The sequence below is a fragment of the Nerophis ophidion genome, linkage group LG07 (genome assembly GCF_033978795.1).
Source record: "Nerophis ophidion isolate RoL-2023_Sa linkage group LG07, RoL_Noph_v1.0, whole genome shotgun sequence".
Lineage (NCBI taxonomy): Eukaryota > Metazoa > Chordata > Actinopteri > Syngnathiformes > Syngnathidae > Nerophis > Nerophis ophidion.
Window position 1 is genome coordinate 24,932,125 of NC_084617.1, and position 24,116 is coordinate 24,956,240.

Genomic DNA, 24,116 nt, shown 5'->3' on the forward strand with positions numbered 1-24,116 from the left:
ACCAACCAGCAGATGGTGCTATAATCAACATGTGAGCTTTTTTTGTCAGTAGCGAGGAGAACAAATCAAAAACATTTAGTATGATGTTCCTTCTTGGAAACACATATTTGTTGTGTGTGGTGTTTATTCTGAATAATATTTGACTTTAATGCAGATTTAAAAAGTGATGTGTCGGAATCCATTTCTTAACTTAATGGTCCATGGTCTCCTGAAATAATAAAAGTTGCTATTTCCTGTCACGTTGTGTGATTTTTGTGAAGACACAACTTTTATGCACACATGCAATATTATTCATCTGAACTTTAGTTCCTTTATTATGATGTCTTACCTACGCTTGACTTCACAGAGGGACTTTTATTTTGTAGGCCCTGAGCGGAAGCCTCGTGCCGGGACGTCACGAGCGTGACGTCATGCGCCAGGAGACGCCGGCGGCGGATGAGCGCGCCTTCACTCTGCCAGCCAGCGAGCGCACCAAGCAGCGGGCGAGATGTCAGTTGACACGAGCAGCGGGCCGTGTGAGAAATTTCAAGCCAACGTGTTCAACCACAGCAAATGTCAGAACTGCTTCAAGTCACGGGAGCTGCACCTGCTCGGCGACCCCATCGTGGAGCAGGTAAGACCACCAACACTCAACTTCTTCGTAGTATCAGTCACTTGTTTAATGTATTATAATACATAAAATGTACAGAAACATACATTTATATATTATAAAACTAAAAGAAAGTACTAGAATGGTTTAATATAAATATTTTCTTTTGTAAAAAAAAATGGCATTATACATTGTAATATAGTCATATTGAATTATATATGTTTTAAAGATTGCAATATAACATTTAATTATAACTTTTTTTTCAATTTAATGTACTCATTTCATACATCCATTTTCTACCGCTTGTCCCTTCGAGGTCGCGGGGGGTGCTGGAGCCTATCTCAGCAGCACTTGGGCGGAAGGCGGCGTACACCCTGAACAAGTCGCCACCTTATCACAGGGCCAACACAGATAGACAGACAACATTCACACTCACATTCACACACTAGTGCAAATTTAGTGTTGCCAATCTATTGAATTATATATTTTTATAGCATTATAAATATTTCTAAATTGTAATGTGTTCATATTGAATTACTTCCTATATATATATATATATATATATATATATATATAGTTTCTTTTTTTATTATCCATCCATCCATTTTCTACTGCTTATTCCCTTTGTGGTCGCGGGAGGCGCTGGTGCCTATCTCAGCTGCAATCGGGCGGAAGGCGGGTTACACCCTGGACAAGTCGCTACCTCATCGCAGGGCAGACACAGAGACAGACATAATCCACACTCACATTCACACACTAGTGCCAATTTAGTGTTGCCAATCTATTGATTTATATATTTTTATAGATTTTATAGCACTATAAATATTTCTAAATTGTAATATGTTCATATTAAATTACTTTTTTATACATGTATATATTTATTTATTTATTTTTTTTAATTACACTTTTTTAAATGTAATGTATTCATATTGAATTACATGTTTTTATTGAATGTATTCATATTGAATCTTATACTTATAGATTGTAATGTATTCATAATAAATTGTATAGTTTGCAATAGATTAACATATAACTATATATATGTATCTATTGCAACATATAGACAACTTGCAATTCTTAAATTAAGCAACACCGAGGTGTTGCAGGATCAATTGAAGTATATATTTTGATACAGTGGCCATATATTCATTGTAAAATATATACTTTTATTGATTGTAATGCATGTAAAATTATATATTTTTATAGATTTTAAAATATTCATATTTAATTATATTTTAACAGATTGCAAAATATTCATATTGAATTATATTTTTATAGATTGTCATATAGCCCTGCGATGAAATAGCGACTTGTCCAGGGTGTACGCCGCCTTCTGCCCGATTGTAGCTGAGATAGGCGCCAGCGCCCCCCGCAACTCCAAAAGGGAATAAGCGGTAGAAAATGGATGGATGGATATATTGTTTAATTATATAGGTTTATAGATTGTAATATATTTATACTGAATTAGATATTTTGTAGATTGTAATATATTCATATTGATTTATATTTTTATAGATCAAAATGTATTATTGAATTATATATGTTTATAGGTTGTAATATAGTCACACTGAATTATATTTCTTATAGATTGTAATATGTACATAGTGAAATACATATTTATATAGACTGTCATGTTCATACAGAAGTATATTATTTACCGAATTATAGTAAAGTAAACATGTGACATCATAGTAGCAACAATATGTCATCTATTAATATTAATATCATGTTTGATTATTGTGGTTTCATCACAAAGACAAAACTCTTCCAATGTTGTCACGGGCATGTTGTCATTGTCTGACTCCGCCCCTACAAATGGTCTATTTGGGTGTCACTGGCCACAACATTAGGCACACTGTTGTACCTAATAAAGTGACTTCTAACTGTCGTCATGTGACCTCCAGGGGAAGACAGTCTACGGTGGCTGGCTGTGTTTGGCGCCTGAGGGGAGCGACTTTGGGAACCCGACACTGAGGCCACGGGTAGGTCATGTGACTCAGGTGACACGTGCGCCCACAGGGCTAACGGTGTCCTTGTCTCCGCCCCCCTCCTGTAGAAATGGCGGCGGCGCTTCTTCCTCCTCCACGAGCACGGCAGCCTGACCTACGCGCTGGATGAGCTGGTGAGGGCGCCATGTTGTTGCCAGATGTTCACAGGGGATTTAGGATTAGCCCCGCCCCCCTTTGCCCCTTAAATCTACACTTGTTCAGCTGCCATTCATCCTCACGCCATCCCCATAGTAACGCTCGTTCGCCTCCTCCAGCCGGGCACGTTGCCTCAGGGCACGGTCAACATGAGTCTGTGCACGGACATCTTGGACGCGGAGACGCGTACGGGCCAGAGGAACACGCTGTGCATCATCACGGCAGAACAGGAAGTGTTCGTGCGGGCCGACAGCAAGGACGTCATTAACGGGTAATACTTGCATCAGTACACTCAATAAGTATACTGTGTACTTACTGCAGGGTTTCCCACACATTCATTTATTTGTGGTGGCCCGCCACGAAAGAATTACGGCCGCCACAAATAAAAATAAAAAATATATATATTTTATTTATTTATTCGGGTTTTGACTCGCTCGACCGCTCATAAAAGCAATGGGACTCTGTCTGTGAATGGAGCTTGTAGTTACATATTATATAAATATGTAAATATTATATAAATATGTATATAAGTATGTACATAAAGTGTTGTAATTATTCCAACTCCGCGTTTTTCTTGGTCACACTACCCCTCCCCCCCTTGCCGCCCGACCACACCACCACAAATAGATGCCTGACCTGTGGGAAACACTGTACTGAGTGTGTGAATGTTGACAAAGGAGTCAAAGGTGTTTTTGTACACTTACCTAAAATAACCGAAATATTTACCTTTTTTCTTCTGTGCATGATTTGTTCATTTCAACCCTCCATTTTTTTTTAATTAATCCCTCCCTTTCCTGTCCAAGATGGCGACGATTGAGGGTGGTCAGTGTACATCACTGCAAACTCACCATTTTGTTTTGTTTGTCTGTTTTGTGTACAACATCCATGGACTGACAGTGTACTGCTTTTTCATGTGTAACACACCTATGCACTCCAAAGACTAAGTGTAAGTAAACAGGTGTAACACACCTACACTGTAAAAAAAAATTCTGTAAAAAAACGGTCATCTACTGGCAGCTACGGCTGCCAAACGAAAACCAAAAAATTAAAGTAAAAAATTGTAAACCAAATAATCCTCAAAAACATTATATTTACAGAAATTTTCATGAAACGTTTTGCGGAGAAATATCGTAATTTTACAGATTTTTACTAAATTATTAAGATTAACCACCTTTAATAAAGTGACGATGCAAACAGTTCTGCAGAAAAATACCTTTTTTCTACAGAGTTTTTCCAAATTATTACGATCAACCACCTTTAATGAAATGATAATGCTGGCATTTCCAAAGAAAAATACCATTATTGTACAGATTTTTTTCTGAATTGTTAGGATGAGGGGTCTCACATTCACTTTACCGGGGGGCCACTGGATGCAGGAACTTCATGCAAAGTGAGTTCACCTCCTATGAGTGGCTATCCCGCCCTAACAACATACCATACCGATTTTACCGATAAACTTTCGGTGACTCTCTCGTAGGATTGACCCGATCTTTGCCCGGGCATTTTTATCACGGACGTTCCGTGACAGCACTTTATCACCCTCTGCGCTCGCTCAATCACCAAACCATCAGCGTGCCGATTTAAACGCGTGGTGTGCATGGCTTTGACTGACATATAAAAGTGACTGGAAGACATACTCAATCAACAGCCGTACAGGTCACACTGAGGGTGGCCGTACAAACAACTTTAACACTGTTACAAATATGCGCCACACTGTTAACCCACATCAAACACATTTCAGGAGAACATCCTCACTGTAACACAAAAAACACAACATAACAAATACCCACAATCAAGTTACATATATAATGAAAGTTAATTAATGTAATTTTACATGAATTTGAAAGTAATTTGAGAAAACAAAAATGATATGTATAATTAATTTGGTATTTTTCTGTAAAAACAAAAAAGAAATATACATAGTTTGTCATTACTGGCATATTACTTGAAATAACAGGCAGTTTGTTTATTTACAGATAATGTCTTTAATTCTACAGTTTTATAACCTATTTAAAAAAAAATTAAAAATTACAGTAGAAATTTAGAGTAAATTAACCATAAAAATAGGATTTTTTTTTACAGTGTATGCACTCAAAACAAGTAAGTGTAAGTACACATGTGTAGCACACGTATGCACTCAAAAAACAATGTGTAAGTACACAAGTGTACACACCTCTGCACACAAAAGAATAAGTAAGTACAGAAGTGTAACACCTATGTACTCAAAGACTAAGTGTGAGGACACATGTGTAACACGCTTATGCACTCAAAAGACTAGGTGTAAGTTCACAAGTGTAACACACCTATGCACTCAAAAGACTAAGTGTAGGTACGCAAGTGTAAAACTGAAAATACTAACTGTAAGTACATACACTTGTGCACTGAAAATACTGAGTCTAAGTACACAACTGTAACACACATACACACTGAAAATACTAAGTGTAAGTACACAAATGTGACACACCTATGTACTCCAAAGACTAAGTGTAAGTACAAAAGTGTAGCACACTTTAAGTGTAAGTACCCAAGTGTGACACACTTATGCACTCAAAGTGCCCTCAAAGTGTGGATATACATCTGTAACAAACTAATACACTAAAGTGTAAGTACACAAATGTCCTCAAAGTGTAAGTAAATAAATAAATGGGTTGTACTTGTATAGCGCTTTTCTACCTTCAAGGTACTCAAAGCGCTTTGACACTAGTACACACTTAAAGTCTAAGTATTCAAGTGTAACACACATATGCACTCAAAGTGTATAAGTACGTAAGTATAACACACTCATGCACTCAAAGTGCAAGTACACAAGGGTAACACACTTAATTTACTCATAGTGCACTCAAAGTGTAAGTACTCTAGTGTGGTAACAAACTCATACACTAAAGTCTAAGTACACAAATGCCCTCAAAGTGTAAGTGCACGAGTTTGCACTTAAAGTCTAAGTATTCATGTGTAACACACATGCACTCAAAGTGTAAGTACACAAGTGTAACGCACTAATGCACTTAAATTGTAAGTACGTAAGTATAACACACTCATGCACTCAAAGTGCAAGGGCACAAGTGTAACACACTAAATGTGCTCATAGTGCACTCAAAGTGTAAGTACTCTAGTGTAGTAAAACATATGCATTCAAAGTTTAAGTGCAAGAGTGTAACACTTATAGTGTAAGTACAAAAATATACCACTTATGCACTCATAGTGCACTCAAAGTGTAAGTACACAAGTGTAGTAACACTCATGCACTCAAAGTGTAAGTACAAGAGTATAAAACTTAAAGTGTAAGTACAAAAGTATAACTTATGCACTCATAGTGTACTCTAAATGTGAGTACACAAGCGTAGCACTCAACGTGTACGTACAAAAGTGACACTTAAAGTAAGCACAAAAGTCTAACACTTATACACTCACATTGCACTCAAAGCATAAGTGTGCAAGTGTGCCAGTATAACACACTCAGCAACTCAAAGTGCAAGTGCACAGGTGTAACACACTTAATTTACTCATAGTGCACTCAAAGTGTAAGTACTCTAGTGTAGTAACACACTCATGCATTCAAAGTGTAAGTGCAAGAGTGTAACACTTAAAGTGTAAGTACAAAAATATAACACTTATGCACTCATAGTGCACTCAAAGTGTAAGTACACAAGTGTAGTAACACACTCATGCACTCAAAGTGTAAGTACAAGAGTGTAAAACTTAAAGTGTAAGTACAAAAGTGTAACACACATGCACTCAAAGTGTAAGTACACAAGTGTAACGCACTAATGCACTTAAATTGTAAGTACGTAAGTATAACACACGCATGCACTCAAAGTGCAAGTGCACAAGTGTAACACACTTAATTTACTCAGTGCACGGAAAGTGTAACTACTCTAGTGTAGTAACACACTCATGCATTCAAAGTGTAAGTGCAAGAGTGTAAGTACAAAAATATACCACTTATGCACTCATAGTGCACTCAAAGTGTAAGTACACAAGTGTAGTAACACTCATGCACTCAAAGTGTAAGTACAAGAGTACTTACACTTATGCACTCACAGTGCACTCAAAGCATAAGTATGCAAGTGTGCAATTAAGACAAGAGCGTTTGGTTGGGTGGAGGTGACGTGATGACACGTATCTGCTTTTTCCCGCCAGGTGGAGCGAGCAGCTGTTGGTCTACCTGAGCAGTAGCAGACAGAAGCCAAAGAAGAAGCGCAAAGTCGAAGCTGTCAGCGGCCAGGTACAACTTGGTCACGCCCGGTGTGACCTCCTCACCTTTTAATGTCACACTCCACCTCAGGAACCTACTCCAGCCAAAATGGCCGCAACCTGCCCCGCCATGACGACGGTGACGGTGGTGACCGACGCCCCGCTGGTGGAGGAGCAACTGGCTGAAACCACGCCAGGCAGGGACCCGCCAGTCACGCCCAAGCAGGACCTGAGTGACCCTCGACCCCCCGAGCGAGAGGTGGGTTCCATGTTAGATACTTCCTGTCTGCTCGAACCTTCCGCCATGGTTCTTTCACTGGTGCAAAAAGTCAAAGTGGTGCCGCACGCTCGTGTGCTTGGTGGAGGTAACGCCTCAGTTTCAAACCCAGAACAAAACCATCGGATTAATCTGTGGCGCTAATGGCCCCCCCTGCTGTGTTTCACATCACTCTAATCCTGCCAGCTGTCAAAGATCTGATGCATGATGGACCAGACCATCAGGTCTTTGGTTCGGACTAACTTCTCAGGTCACATGGGATGGGATGGAATGGAACTTTACTGTCATTGCGCTTAAAAAGTACAAACCCGCTCAAGAACAGACAGACAGTTTTACATGGTGGACAGAAAGAAAAGACTGATGGGTCGCCACAAGGGCGGCACCCTGGCAAAAAGGCAGGAAAAAGTCAACATGGGGGTGAGAAGAAGCTAAACTCCTTGGGGAGGGAGGCTCAGTTTAAGACCAGCAAAAAACATAGCGCAAAGCACATTTACATTTTACGACGTACAACTCCAGACTTGCAATTAGGGGACCAGAGGCGCTGCTCTGTTTTCCATCATACCCCGGGGAGCGAAGCAACAAAGTTGTTCCTCGACCTCAGTGTTCGCAGAGTATTTGTGAGACTTGTTCGGCATATTGTTGCCGGAGTCGTCTTTCCAGGGATGCGTCGAAAACGATGAACACAACAAGGTAAGATATAAAGGATTTATTAAACAAAAGGGATCTATGAAACAAAAACACTGATGCTAAGAAGAAGGCAAACAAAAGACGCTAGCGTGAGAGCTAGGATGTACACATAAAACTAAACTTGGCACGAAGGCACAAAATGTAAAACAAAACACGATTAGCATGAGAGCTAAAAATGACAGGTGGCTTAGCATATGAGCTAGCGAGTAAATACATACGGTAAGAAACTCGTCACTGTTGCGCGTAGGCAAATTAGGACACGAGAAAGAAGAACGAAAAGGGGCAAGCTTAAATAAGGAAGTAATCAACAATGACAGGTGTGCAGGGACCGTGACTAGAAGGTGGAATTAATGAGTAACCAAGTTGACAGACTAAACAGGAAAATAACAGAATCAGACGGAGAATGACACAAAGATAGAAGAATAAACAATAACATGAGAAGATCCGAGTACGGATCTTAACAGTATTATAGCGATAACACAGCCAGACCGTCCAACAAAAGTCACCAAACAACAAATGTATGACAATGGAAGACAGGAAGGACTTTGGAGCTTCTTCGCCACGCTGTCATCTGGGGGTGTCTCGATGCAACAACTATGCCACGTCATTGCAGCCAGGGAAGACAACATCCAGATTAGAATTTTTTATTTTAACTTTTCACTCTAGTTGTCCATTTTCTTGTCCTCAAGTTTGCATTGCAGAGGACCCAGCTTCTCCAAGATGTTTTTCAGTTTACGATTTTCATCCAAAACCACTCAAGTCTGAGTGCCCAGAGCTCTGCTCAGCAGATGTCCTGTTAGCATTGTCCTTGTGGGTCGACAGGCACATAACCTTCCACTTCTCCCAAGAGTCCGTCATGTGTCCAGCAACAACCGCTCTGTCGAGAAAATCTTGTCAATTTCGTTGAGGAACCAGTTGATCAATTCCATTATTTAGATTTTGGAGAGCAGTGCAAAAAGAGGCACCAAGAAAGTTAAAACAAGATGAATGAAGCAAGCAGGGGAAATAGGGGAGAGGGAGGGGCTTGCCATCAACAAGAGCCAGAGAAATGATGACTATGATGAAACCACACATGGTTGCCATAGTAACAGATGGACAATTCAGACTTTAATTTAAACAAATGTTTTTTTTGTTTTTTGACAGCCAGATTTACTGAACTTCAAAAAAGGTTGGATGTTGAAGCAGTGCCAGGATGCCCAGGTAAAATTGTTTATTGGTTTAAATTCTATTGCTGGAGCGCTTCATAAAGTCCATGTCTCAAAGGATCTCATTCTGCTTTTTGGTCGCCCCACCCTTTAGGATCAGCCCTATAAAATGACAATAAAACACATTTTAAAAATATCTATATGGGTAATAACAGATACAAAATGAGAAAAAGGCAAAAACTAATTGAAATAAGAACAAAATAACGGCATGATTTTTATTTGAAGACCGTATCTAAAATAGTATTCATAGTTATAAATGTGAAACGATTTTATACTTTTTTAAATGTGATGCATGTTTTGTACTAAAATGAATTTGAGGGAAATAAATAATTCAACAATATTTTTCAGAGCAAAGCAAATATTTTAAAATATGTATTTGCTTATGCTACTGACACATGTTTGATCCCGATATGATCCCAGCACTGACACTGTGCGTCAGTGAGAGAGCCGGAAGGGGCTGGTAATAATTGTGGGGTAAAATGTCATTTAATGCGCTCTGTCATTCATTTATTGAAATTTTGCATGCGCTTCTTCAGGCAAAAACGGGGGAGGGTTGGCCCTGCGTCGCACTAATGTCTTTTGCTTGTTTGAAGGTAGAACTTTTGTTGGCCAATTCTGATTTTGTCTGCCAGTCAGAAATACACGTACAATCTGTTTAGTAACGTGAAGACAAAAATATGATTCCAGCGACAACGGGCTAATAAACTCTTCCACCCCCACTGTGTTTTTGGGTGTTTGCGTGTGTGTGTGTGTGTGTGTGTGTATGTATGAGTGTGCTAGGGACATAATTCAGAATACCTCTTACATACACTACTGAAAACACTCTTACACAAACAACTGAATTTTTATTTCTCTCATAGATTACTGAAACACTCTTATTCACACTACTGAAACGCTCTTCTAAACTACTGAAACGCTCTCACACGAACAACTGAATTTTTTTCTCACACTACTGAAACGCTGTCACTCGAACAACTGAATTTTTTTTCTCTCACTAATTACTGAAACACTCTTATGCACACTACTAAAACACTCCAAAACACTACTAAAACGTTCTCACGCAAGGAGGTGAATTTGTTTTCTCTCAACACTACTGAAACACTCACAAACAACTGAAATGTTTCTTTCACGCACACGACTAGAACGCTCTCATAAACACTACTGAAACACTCGCCTAGACACTACTGAAATGCTCACACAACGTATTTTTTTTTCTATCACTACTGAAACGCTCTCACACAAACAACTAAAAATGTTCTCCCACACTACTAAAATGCTCTCTGACACTACTGAAACACTCTCATAAACACTTCTAAAATACTCACACAAACAACTGAATTTTTTCTTTCACGCATACTACTGAAACGCTCTCATACACACTACTAAAACACTACACAAACAACTGACTTTTGTTTCTATCACACACACTACTGAAAATGCCTTCCTATACTAGATTGAAAACTTTCCCTCACATGACTCATACATACCGGTAGTACTGAAATGTTCTCAAACAAACTGTAAAACAGTTTTTTTCTCTCACACACTACTGAAACACTTATAAGCACTACTGAAATGCTCTCATACACACTACTGAAACGCTGTCACACAAACTGAATTTATTTTCTCTCACACTACTGAAACACTCATGCACACTACTGAATCACTGTCATACACTACTAAAACACTTACACTATTTTTTTTCTCTCACATTACTGGAACACTCATACACACTACTGAAACACTCTCATACACACTACTGAAACACTCATACACACAACTGAAATGCTCATACCCACTACTGACACTCACACAAACAACTGATTTTCTTTCTCCGATCACACACACTACTGAAACACTCTTATCACTACTGAAACGCTCTCACACAACCTGATTTTTTTTCTCACAGACCCTACTGAAACTCATACATGCTACTGAACTGTTCTCACACACTACTGAAACACTATAATACACACTACTGAAACACTCTCATACACACTACTGAAACACTTATACACACTACTAAAATCGCCCTCATATACTAGATTGAAAACTATTTCCCTCACATGACTCATGCATACGACTGAAATGCTCTCACACGAACTGATTTTTTTCTCTCACAAACTACTGAAACACTCATACACACTACTGAAACACTCTCATACACACTACTGAAATGCTATCACACAAACAAATGAATTTATTTTGTGTTACACTACTGAAACACTTTCATATGAACAACTGATTTTTTGTTCTATCACACACACTACTGAAACACTCTTATCACGACTGAAACGCTCTCCTATACACCGATTGAAAATTATTTCCCTCACATACGCAACTGAAACACTCTCATACATACTACTGGAACGCTCTCACACAACCTTATTTTTTCCCCCACACACTAGTGAAACGCTCTCACACTACTGAAATGCTCTCATACACACTACTTAGACACTCTCAAACACACTACTGAACTGCTCTCACACTACTGAAACATTCTCTTACACACTACTGAAACACTCTAATACACACTACTGAAACACTAACACACATTACTGAAACACTCTCATACACCCAACTGAAACGCTACACACTATGGAAACGCTCTGGCACACAGTAAAACGCTCTCAAACACTAATGAAACACTCTCATACACACTACTGAACTGTTCTTACACACACTACTGAAACAATCTCATACACACTACTGAAATGCTCTCACACACGACTGAAACATTCGCTTACGTACTACTAAACACTTTAACATAAACAACCGAAATTAATCTCTTACACACAGGAATAAAATGCTCTCAGTTTCAGTAGTGTGTATGAGAGTGTCACAGTGTTGAAACACTCTCAGACATACAGCCCTTCATACGTGTGCGCTCTCTTACACCTTGTAATTGCTGCCCCTAGTGGAGGAAGTACTGGTGCGTGTTGTCAGCTGACAATCTACGTTTCTACAAGCACTCCAAGGCTGAGGAGGTTTGTTGACCTTCATCTTGTTTGTTTTTTTATTCATCTCGTGTCTGAGCTTCGTCTCCTTGTCCCCTCAGGCCTCAGAGCAGGAAGGAGAAGTGGACCTGAGCAAGTGTATCAACGTGTGCGAGTGCGACGTCCAAAAGAACTATGGCATCCAAATCCACGTGAGACACCTTGTTAGCTCGTTAGCTTGTTAGCGTCACCAACATGAAGTTAAATGTTGACGTCTTCCAGACGCCTGCTGGCGTCTGCATGCTGTCGGCCATGACGGCAGGAATACGAAGGAACTGGATCCAGGCTCTGATGAAGAACGTGCACACAGCCTCTGATGTCAACAGGTAACTTGTTGACATCTTTAATGTCCTCCTCGTCACATTTTGCATGGCTCCGCCCCCTGCAGCCAACCAGACGTGACCCGAGACTCTTCAGAGCGGGACCGACGCACCAGGACGGTTCTGGAGCGAAGGCGTGACGGTCGCTACAAAACCTGTGACTGGACGGAGCTGAAGCCTCAGAGGAAACCGCCGGTAGACGCCGACCTCCACAGCGGCGAAGCTCCGCCCTCCCTGCAGTCTGGCGACCTGGAGCAGAGCCACAGGAGAGAGGTGAGGAGGAGGCGGTACGAGAACATCCTGGGCGTGTCTCCAGGTCGCGAAGTGATGGGCGACGCCGCCGCCGCTAACCCGAGGACGCTGCTGGAGGACGAGATGGAGGCGTGCTGGAAGCAGGTGGAGAAGACCAACTTCAAGCACTTGACTGACCACGCCCCTTTGATCATAATGGACGACTACATGAAGGTAGTCAATCTGCACTTCAATTCTTCTAAAGATAAAAAAATAATAATAGTTCCAGCTGCAGTAACACTTGTTTGCTGTTTCATTACGTTTAATTACCGGAAAATAATGGGCTAATGAGTCAACAAGTGATCTAGTACAGGATGAAGAACTTGATTAGTTCCAGCCGCAGTAACACTCAGTTGCTGTTTCATTATGTTTAATTACCGGAAGATAATGGGGTAACGAGTAAACAAGTGATCTATTACAGAACAAAGAACTTGAGTAAAAGTGAGCAAGGTCATGACTGCCAACTTCAAGTTCTACCTAAGAAATCCAGACTCCAAAAAATTGTGAAAATAATAACAATTTTGTAAATATTAATTTGAAAGGGAAACCTTTATAAACTGTGGCTAACAATGAAGCTAATGCCTGTACACTATTTTGCTCATAAAGCCCTCTAAAAAACATCCTAAAAAGCACCAAAAATACACTATTTACATCTCATGACCTGAATATCAGAATTTGCAATATTAATATAGGTGCTGTGATCACAGAGAGCTAACTAGTTTATGCTGCTATACTGACAAAATGAGCTGCTGCATCACCTCTGAGTTGGTGAAAGTTAATTCTAGATTATCAATCATGCCTCTCACCTGGATAGTAAAAAGTGGACATAAACCCAGGAGTTGGTCAACTTTGTCATCCAACTCAGACCCGAAAATGGTTGGAAAGACAGGAAAAGACGATTTTTTTAACCCTTTATGGAAATGATGATTCATTCTGTATCCGAACGGGAAGATAGAAATATCCAGTTGGACAGCATGCCAGTGAGAGAAGACATTTTATACAATAAGTGATGGTTTTATTAACTCAGTCTTGTTTTGCGCTTAGCAATACTGCTTTATGATGCTTATTTGCGTCACTTTTACTGGATCTGTTTAGCACACAGCTTCTAAAACCTGTCGATCATCCTCCGTATATTCAGGAAAAAAATATATACGTTTCTGGATCACCGAAAATGGTCTATGTTGTCTCTCATAATGTCTGCCATGATTAGTTGTGTTGTTTTTGTTGAAGAAGAAAGTGAATGTTGTGATGCGTCTGTTAGATTAATACACCGCCATATTCTTAAAATGATAAAAACACGTAAATATAAAATGTTACTATGAATATTACTACATTACATATATACGCCCTTACACCGTGTATATGCAACTTTGATGGAGGCGTATTGAATGTTTTTTAAAGTGCTTCATAGGCGGAAAGGATAAAATCTCATTGACTCCATTAAGCCACCTCTTGCCAGTGTTTATTTACGAGTTAGAATGCATAAATAAAAAGATCATTGCTAGCGGGCACAGAGCTTCTTCTGCTACGTCACTCAGTCGGTTAACTAGTTATCTAACTAGTTGAAAATTTTACAGGAGGTGTTTGAAAAAGAACAGACCTCTTTTACAGAAGATCTTTTAAGTTGTTTTTAGTAACAGAGCGCTCCTGTCACAGAAAGGACCTTTGACGAGCATAAATTAATGAAAACAAATAAATGGCAATATAATAAATGTTTATTGAACTGGTTCTCATACCCTCAAGCTTTGCTCCACCATAATAACCAACATTAACATACAGTAGCGTAGTAGGGCCTAAGTATTCATTAAAAACAAGGCAGAAGTTTGATTTAACATGTATATTTAATGTTTTGGGCCACTGTAACATTACACACCGTTTGAACAGTAACATTGTGTTTGAATATAGGACAATAAAACACTGTACTTTAATCAAGTGATTCTTTGAAGCCTTGTACCACAACATATTTTATATGCAAGTTATTATTTTGAGAAGAAGCTGACACTTTGTTGTTTTGTGTCTGCTTGAAGTTTGAGCCGGAAGATTCCGAGCGCAGTAGACCGGAGTGTCAATGTCAGCCGAGTGCTTCCTGTGAGGTAACCCACTTCCTGTCTTCCGAAAAACGAAAAAGTGCCAGTCGTCTCACTGTGGTCTTTCCCAAAGATGGACCCTCCCCAAGGACGTGTGGGGGACGACAGTCCACCGAGCGGCTGCGCAGGAAGCACAAGTCCAGAAGCCCCGCCCACAAGGTGCAGCCGTGACGCAGACCGGGATTCACTTCCTGTCTGTTTGTCCTCGGCTGCCTCAGACTGCGGCGGCGCTCGGTGTGCACCGCACGTCACCAGCGAGCATCGTGTTTGTCTCCTGCGTCCGCAAGCGAGTGCTGGCTCCGCCATGCTGGACACGCTGGCCGAAGCGGGCGGAGACTCGGTGGAAGGTCTTGCTCGGGTCAGCCAGGAAGTGGAGCTGCTGACCAGGCGGAACCGCGCTCTGGACCAACGGAACCAGGAGATGCTGAACCAGCTGATGGAGGCCGACGTCCACATCGAGCGCCTGAAGGAGGAGCTCCGCAGGACGGATCCCAAAAAGACGCAGGTTCTGGAGCGAGAGCTGCTGGAGAAGAACCAGAAGCTCCTGGAAGCTCAGACGCTGATCACCTCACTGGAAGACAGTCTGAGGGACGCCCAGAGAAGCGGGGGACATAAAGAACGGCTGAGAAAAACAGAAAGTTACCTTCTGAGATGCTTTGAAGCCACCGAAGCCAAACTGTGCGAGCTGGAGGAAAAGCTCCGCCAGTCGCAGCTCAGCTGCAGGAAGCTCCAGGCGGAGAATGCTACCCTGAAGGAAGCGAAGAACCTTTGCCTCCAAAGAGACGCCCAGATGCTGAGCAGGGAGGCGGAGGGAACGATGGCGCTGAGGTGTAACCTTCTGGAAAAATTACTGGAGGACGTTGCCAGGTTTTACGTGGGCAAGACGTGGATGTGGACAAGCGGCGAGGAGGAGGGGCAAGCAGTCGCCACCGCCTGTCAGCGGAAATGGTGCCCAGAGGCGGAACAGGAGGCAGAGCTTCTCGAGGGAGCAACATCACAGATGATTCCTGGACAGAACATCACAAAAGACAAGTCCCGCTTAGGTGGTGGGAAGCGGGGCCAGGAGAACCTTCTGGAGCAGTTGTGCGAGCAAAGTGTTATGGAACGTCCCGGAAGGGTTGCTCACATGATCACGCCATCCCCCGCCCGCGCGCAGGACGAAGTGGGACGGGTGGCCGAGCGACTCTTTCGCGTCGCCAAACCTCCGTGGTCCGCGCTGTTTTACCTGGCGGCAACTCAGGCGGCATACTGCTGCCACGTGACCAGGCTATGCTCCGCCTACCAGTGGGAGACGCCCAGCTCTGCCCACCCCTGCAACCGCTGCCTCCGGCTGACGGAAGAGAATCGGCGACTCGGGGAAAGACTTTGTAGCGTCGAGCGCCGCGCAGCCAAGGTCACGCCGCAGCATCAGGTGAACATACTGGCGGCACGTGTGGCGGAGCTGGAGGAGCAGCTGTCAATCACAAGCCAAAACCTGACGTCGGCTCAGAGGCAACACGACAAGGACATGGAAAAGCAGAAGGTAGGGGGCGACAAACTCAGAAAGTCAACTCTTAGCTAACTTTGAGCTAGCTGTTAGCATGCTATGTTTGACAAATGTGATTACACACATCGTTGGTGATTTTACATCATTCCATGAACACATGCACTATTTCAAATGCTAATAAGCTGGTGAGCATGCTATCGCCTAACAAGATAGCCGACACAATGTGTGTGACGCCATCAGGCAGCGTGCGAGAGGAGGCTTGCCGCCATGGAAGAGTCCCACCTAAAGGTGTCCGAGGAGCTCCAGCGACGCCACCTCCAGGAAGTCGACCGCCTCCTGGAGGATACGGACAGGCTGCTGGAGGAGGAGACTGCCGCCACGGCAACTGGTGAGACTCTTGCGCTGGTGCGTGCGCTTGCAACATTGTGAACTCTTGTGTTGTAACCCTCAGCAATGGAGGCCATTGAGCGAGCCCACCGCCTGGAGCTGGAGAAGGAGGTGCAGAGGAGGCGGCGAGTCATCGGTGCGACAGGCGGCGTTCTGGTGGAGCACCTGCACAAACAACACAGGTGCTGCTAACCTCTGTGAGCATGTAGTGCTAATCAAGGCCATCCTTTTTAGACTGAAGTTGAAACATTTGTTCTACAAAACAATAGAAACACCAGCACTGTGAGAGAGTAAACCAAGCGATCTAAAGGCCGAAGCACCCTCCAAAATGGTTTCCCGTCTCATGCTTTTGTCCTACTTAAGTGTTTTGCCTTGACGTGTATAGAAACTGAAAGTTGATTTGGTGGGTGAGCCTAACACACTCCTTCACTCTCTCTAGGCTGGTAATTCATGACACCATTAATAAGAATGTGGATAAAAAAATTAAACACCGGATGTATTCATTAGGGCCTGAGCAGCGATCCCTGCACCGCAAGGGCCCAAATGAATGCACCCTGAGTTTCTTCTTATATACGTTTGGACGCCTTTGTGAGGCCCTTAACATGCATGAAAAGTCCCCATATCTTGCAGGTGCGTCAGGTATGACCAAAAAATATATATTTTGTGGGTCGAAGCGATTCTGGACCACCATCCGTCGCCTCAGGAAGGAGAAGCAGTGCACTGTCAACATTTATGGTGGGGATGATGTTCTGCTGACCTCGAATGCGGATGATGAGGATCGGTGGAGGGAATACTTCGAAGACCTCCTCAATCCTACCAACACGTCTTCCTATGAGGAAGTAGTGCCTGGGGAATCTGTGGTGGGCTTTATTTCTGGGACTGAGGTTGCCGAGGTAGTTAAAAAGCTCTCTGGTGGCACGGCCCCGGGGGTGGATGAGTTCCTTAAAGCTCTGGATGCTGTGGTTCTGTTTTGGTTTACAAGACTCTGCAACATCGCGTGGACATCGGGGGCTGTACCTCTGGATTGGCAGACCAGGGTGGTGGTTCCTCGCTTTAAGAAGGGGAAACCGGAGGGTGTGTTCCAACTATTGTGAGATCACACTTCTCAGCCTTCCCAGTAAGGTCTATTCAGAGGAGGTATAGTGTGGTTTTCGTCCTGGTCGTGGAACTGTGGACCAGCTCTATACTCGGCAGGGTCCTTGAGGGTGCATGGGAGTTTGCCCAACCAGTCTACATGTTTTGTGGACTTGGAGAAGGCATTTGACCGTGTACCCCAGGAAGTCCTGTGGGAATTGCTCAGAGAATATTGGGTAACGAACTGTCTGATTCTGGCAATCTGCTCCCTGTATGATCAGTGTCAGAGCTTGGTCCGCATCGCCGGCAGTAAGTCGGACCCGTTTCCAGTGAGGGTTGGACTCCGCCAATGCTGTCCTTTGTCACCGATTCTGTTAATAACTTTTATTGACAGAATTTCTAGCCGCAGTCAGGCTTTGAGGGTATTTGGTTTGGTGGCTGCAGGATTAGGTCTCTGCTTTTTGTAGATGATGTAGGCCTGATGGTTTCATCTGGCCAAGATCTTCAGCGCTCACTGGATCGGTTCGCAGCCGAGTGTGAAGCGAGTGGGATGAGAATCAGCACCTCCAAGTCCGAGTCCATGGTTCTTGCCCGTAAAAGGGTGGAGTGCCATCTCCGGGTTGGGGAGGAGATCTTGCCCCATGTGGAGGAATTCAAGTACCTCGGAGTCTTGTTCACGAGTGAGGGAAGAGCGGATCGTAAGATTGACAGGCGGATCGGTGCGGCGTCTTCAGTAATGCAGACACTGTATTGATCAAATGTGGTGAAGGAGGTGAGCTGGAAGGCAAAGCTCTCAATTTACCGGTCGATCTACGTTCGCATCCTCACCTATGTTCATGAGCTTTGGGTTATGACCGAAAGGACAATATCACGGGTACAACCGGCCGAAATGAGTTTCCTCTGCCAGGTGGCGGGGCTCTCCCTTAGAGATAGGGGGGAAAGCTCTGTCATCCAGGAGGAGCTCAAAGTAAAGCCGCTGCTCCTCCACATCGAGAGGAGCCAGATGAGGTGGTTCGGGCATCTGGTCAGGATGCTACCCGAACGCCTCCCTAGGGAGGTGTTAAGGGCACGTCCAACCGGTAGGAGGCCACGGGGAAGACTATGTCTCCAGGCTGGCCTGGGAACGACTCGGCATCCCCTGTGAGGAGCTGGACGAAGCGGCTGGGGAGAGGGAAGTCTGGGCTTCCCTGCTTAGGCAGCTGCCCCCGAGACCCGACCTCGGACGAAGATGGATGGATGGATGGATGGATGGATGGATGATCCCAAAAATTCTATTTTGAAAATTGGCTCTGTAGCGCCACCTTTGAAATTAGAAAAAAATAACCCCTCTTACCAATTTCACATGTCGACACGAAAATTCCAAGAGACGTCTATCATGATGGGAAGCACATAAAAGCCTTAGGAACACGTACCTAAAAACTAACAGGAGGTCGGCCCTCTTGGTTTTCGGCCTCCATTTTTTGGCGGAAAAACTAGGTCATACTTTAGCTAACTTCTCCTCGGGACTTTGACCAAGTGAGTCGCGGCTAAAATTATAGATACTTGACATATGATACAGCCGATGATAAACTGGGGGGGGGGGGATTATAAGGCTGTAAAATGTGGGGGTTGTATGGCACCAGCTTTGCTCCCATGCTTTTTGGCCATTTATGAGTGAAGACAAGTGGTCACACTGTAAACAAACTCATCCTACGGACTTTAACCAAATGAGTCGCCGTTAAAATGGCAGATAATTAATGATTAATTGCGGACAAATTTTCCCTATGCCATAAGATGTGGGGCGTGGCACGGCGCCAGACTTTGCTCCGTAATTTGCCACAAAACACATCGGTAAAACCTCAGCTTCACAAATTCAGATCTTGATCTTATTTGGTAGAAATGATGATGGTGACACCCTAAAGTGCCCAATGGGTCAGCACCTACTCTTTCAAATGTTTTTGTAATCAGACCATATTTTTCAGTGTATTAGATGGAAACTTTACCTGGCATGTTTCGACTGTCATCTGCAGTCTTCTTCAGAAGGGTCACCTGACCACTGATGTGTTGCCTTTCAGCTGCTCTTATAGGCGTGGCGCTTAATGGTTAATGGAGGAGGGAGTCCCAGGTATGCGAGAGCATGAACGCTCCCTCATCCTGATTGGTGATTTCCTTGGGCCGCTTCTTTAGTTCGATCGCCTCCTTAATCCATTGTTTGAATTTGTTACTTTCTGTCCTGAGGATTTTGCTGTTGTCCCAGTCCATGATGTGGTTATTTATTCTGCAATGATCTGAGGGGGTACCCAAACAGGTAGACTTGACAGGTCAGGGTGCTGGAGCCTATGTCAGCTGCACTCGGGTGGAAGGCGGGCTACACCCTGGACAAGTAGCCACCTCACCGCAGGGCCAACACAGATAGACAGACAACATTCACACACTTAGGCCAATTCAGTGTGTTGCCAATCAACCTATCCCCAGGTGCTGAGGTGGCAGGAAGCCAGAGGGAACCCACACAGTCAAGTGGAGAACAAGCAAACTCCACACAAAAAAGATCCAGACTCAAACCTAGGACCTTCATATTGTGAGGCACATGTACTAACCCCAGTATCCGTGCTGCCCACAGTCTGAACTGGCTTTATTTATGTATTTTCTTATTATTAGTAGTATTATTGTACTGTACTTAACTTGAATTGACTTTACTTGACTTACCTTGACCTGACTTGACCTTTATTTTGTATTTTTTTAATTGTATTTTATTTTATGTGCAGCAAAGCACTACAAGGGCCCCACTGAAGTTGCTGTGTTTTTTATTCTATATGTTTGAACGCCTTTTTGAGGCCCCTTAGGATAGGATAGGTCTTTATTGTCATTGCACAAATACAACGAAACTTTGTTTTCAGCACAAACCCGTTCAAGATTATACAAACAAACAGTGTACAGGGTTACAGAACAAGAACGCTGATGGGTCGCCATAAGGCGCACCGTAAAAAAATAGAAAAAAGGTAAACGCTGGGGAAGGATGACTAAAAAAATACAATCTAGACTGGGCTCCTAAGGTGGCCCAGTCTGGAGTGGGGAAAAAACTCCATAGCAAACCACATATACATACTACAACATACATCTCAAGATATCTAGCAACAAAGGGAAGGGAGTTCAAGGTCATGGTGGTAGGCCGCAGCTCTCAGGCGCTGACAATCCATTCATCACCCCTTTGGGATTTGCGTCGAGGCCGTTGGGTTGGGGGGGATGGGGTATGTATGTGTAGCGTATATTTTTGTGGATGTGTGTGTGTAAGCCCGTAGTGTGTCTCTGTTCCGCGGCCTTGATGTATTGTGCAGTCGCTAGTCCAAAGTCAACAACAACAGGTGCGTGTCCATGAGAGACAAGAAGGGAGTTTGTTGTGTCTTCAGTGCACCGTCCTTCGGGAGAGTCGAAGCCAGGGAAACAATCCAAGTTAGAATGTTTTGTATGCGGGTGAAAATTAAATTTGCTTTTCACTCTAAATTGTCTGTGACTGTTCCTCAAAACTGCAGGGTAGACAGTCAGATGTAATCCACAGTTCTTCCCGGATCCTCCATTTGTGGCAGCTTTGGGGTACTTTGAAATCTGCCAGCAACTTCCAATTTGTCGACAAACCAGAGCAACGCTTACTCCAATCAGCAGATGTCCTGTTGTCATAATTCCGAATAGGTGGATATTTTCACGTCCTCGACAGAAAAGGGTCGCCAGGCACACGGCCCTCCCTCTTCTCCCAAGAGTCCGTCGTGTGTCCAGCAACAACCGCTTCGTCACGACAGCAGGTTCCCCCAGACCCAAGATCTTGTCAATTTTGTTGAGGCCAGTTAAGTAGTTCCAATGTTTAGATTTGGAGAGCAGTGCAAAAAGAGGCAACAAGAAAGTTGAGACAAGACAAAGAAGCAAGCAGGGGAGATAACATGCTTGAAAAGTCCCCACAATTTGCAAGTGCGTCAGGTACGGCGAAAAAGTTAATATTTTGGGGTCCTGAAATTTTTGGTGGTTCAGGGCATCGGAAAAGAACGAGGGCCTGTTTATAGTGTTTATCTTCTTCAAGCAGAACCAAGGCCAATTCTAAGGTGTGTGTGTGTGTGTGTGTGTGTGTGTGTGTGTGTGTAGTGAGGACCTGGCGTCCTCTCAGCGGGAGTTGGAAGATTTGTCCTGCGAGTTCTCTCGGAAGTGTCTCGAAAACAACCACCTGCTCCAGGTGCTGGACTTGGAGAGGAAGGTGCTGAGTCAGCGTCAGCAGGAGAACAGGGACCTAATGGCTCTGAACCAGGTGAGCTTTCCAGCTGGGAGAGACGTTGAGAACTTTCCAGAAGCAACTTGATTTTGTTTCGGTGAACAGGAGTTGAGCGCTCAGCTGACGTCCAACATCACTCGCCGCTCGCCGGCGGGAAGGGAAGCACTTGCGCACGACGTCAGCGTTTCCAAGTTGGAGGTGAGTGGGCAGAAGTCAACCAAGTCGGGATTTGTCGTCATGGCGACCGACCCTCTCCTTTTCAGCTGCTGCTGCGCGTGAAGGAGTGCGAGCTGACGAGCGTGAGGCAGCAGCTTAGCTCGCTGCGGCAAAAACTTCACGTCACGCAGCGGGTCAAAGGTGACCCGCCCATGGCACAAGAAGTACCAGGATGAAGCAGGAAGTCAACTGGGCTCACACCTCTTCATGTTTGCGGGCACATTCACAACTAAAGTACTTTTTGTGTGAATGTTGCTTGTAAATATTGATTGTAAGCCTATTTTATTGATATTTACTAGTAGTGTGTGACGTGTTTACTTGTGTGTGTTAATAAAGACAAAAGTGAAACATGTCAGCTGTTTGATTTGAAAGTTGCATCAAGATAACGTACGGATCGATACTGAAATATTGACACCTGGCACGTGCACACATAGGGCCCTATGGGTGCTTGAGACCCTGCCGTTTTTTTGACTCGTCTTAAAAAGTGCCCTCTGCCTGTGTGTTTTTTGTTTTTTTTCTTTAAACAACATTAATAAATTCCTGTTAGGGATGTAAAAAAACAAAAAAAAACAGCGGTACAAAAACTCCACGTTTTCTTGTAATACCGGGTTGTTTGAGCCTGCCGCTTCCGCCAGAGAGTGAGTGAGAGGAGAGAGCCGACTGCAGCCTGAGGAGACGTGACAGTAGAGCAACTTGAACCTGTGAGTTATGCTCTAGTCGCCGTCCACTTATTCAGCATCTAATATGGGTAATATTTCCGAAAAACGCTGTATTATTCTATTATTCAATGTGTCAGCTGCTGTTTTTGCCGGACGTCGGAGCACAGCGTATCAATTGAGCACAGCGCATCAATTGAGCACAGAGCAGGGCGGATCGTGCGGGACAGGAAGTAAAATGCACTGTGTTTACGGCGGATCGTATTTCTCTCACAGTAGAGGTTTAGATATAAAGTTGTATTGCGTTTCAGTTGTTTAGTCTGAGAATTAAGTGAGAAAGACCATAAGTTGCAACTTAATGGTGTTTTCATCAAGTTAAAGGAAGGACAGATTTTCACATTGAAATTTTTTCAATTGGGGTATTTTATTTCATTTTTTTCGAAGTTCATGTTGCACTGTTCAATGTTCAATATTAAAGTGCTTATCTTTAACAATAAATAGCCTAATAATAGACCAGTGTTTTGTTGCTTTTCATGTCTTCCAAGCCTATGACAATGTGAATTAACTCATTATGACAATAATTTGTTGACACAAAAGAAGTGGCAATCACTTTTACCTACAAAGGACACACAGCTAAGTAGTTAGCTTCCTATTAGCAAATTTAATTTTACATTAATTTCCATATTGTGTAAAGGACCCCAAAAAAATGTCCTGCCCTTTTCTGACTGTGAGCCCCTCCTCCTCTATAATCATGTGCATGTCCCTGATTGGCAGTGTCAAAACCAGACCTTTGTGCTGTAATATCAATTCTCAAATGAAAAATACTTTTCACACTGGTTCAGGAGTTTCCAAACTTTTTCCACCAAAGGCTGCATACTGAAAAGTCAAAGGTTTGTGGGGGCAATTTTTATTTTCAAAAATGTTTAAAACAGTGTGTCAGCTTTGTATATGGTGACTAAGTATATTATTTTTAATTATTCGAAGATTTTAGCTTTTTGTCTTTTTTTCTTACATTTTAACTTTCTCCATGGAAGAAAAGAATGGAAAATAATGATAATATGATTGTGTAACTGCGTAACCTACTGTATCAAAATATTATACCTGCATGAAAATAGTAATAGTTACTGTACAGTGTTTATCATTGTTTTAATTTTTTTTAAACAATTCATGCATTAGTTTTTTTTAGTTAATTGTCAAAAAAAAGTTTATATTTTAAGTATATTTTATAAAAAATTGAGAGCTTATTTTATACATTTTTAAAAAACGTTTTCAACCA

The 24,116-nt window shown here is 42.9% G+C and overlaps 1 protein-coding gene across 1 annotated transcript; it reads left to right on the top strand.

Moving 5' to 3' along the window:
* The first annotated feature begins 408 nt into the window (after positions 1–408).
* On the top strand, positions 409–22,527 carry LOC133556107 (myosin phosphatase Rho-interacting protein-like). Its single transcript, XM_061905727.1, has 18 exons — positions 409–613; positions 2,494–2,571; positions 2,646–2,711; positions 2,853–3,004; positions 6,874–6,958; positions 7,019–7,186; positions 9,035–9,091; positions 12,012–12,080; positions 12,152–12,241; positions 12,312–12,415; positions 12,478–12,874; positions 14,728–14,793; positions 14,861–16,309; positions 16,514–16,661; positions 16,725–16,842; positions 21,845–22,004; positions 22,074–22,166; positions 22,232–22,527. The coding sequence occupies exons 1-18, from the start codon at positions 488–490 to the stop codon at positions 22,358–22,360; spliced, it is 3,555 nt and encodes a 1,184-aa protein (XP_061761711.1). The 5' UTR covers positions 409–487; the 3' UTR covers positions 22,361–22,527.
* Positions 22,528–24,116: the final 1,589 nt, after the last annotated feature.

Excerpts from the sequence above, each read along its gene's own strand:
- LOC133556107 (XM_061905727.1), top strand. The coding sequence starts at position 488 with ATGTCAGTTGACACGAGCAGCGGGCCGTGTGAGAAATTTCAAGCCAAC. Across the intron at positions 12,875-14,727 it reads TAATGGACGACTACATGAAG|TTTGAGCCGGAAGATTCCGA; the intron begins GTAGTCAATCTG and ends GTCTGCTTGAAG. Across the intron at positions 16,310-16,513 it reads AGGACATGGAAAAGCAGAAG|GCAGCGTGCGAGAGGAGGCT; the intron begins GTAGGGGGCGAC and ends TGACGCCATCAG.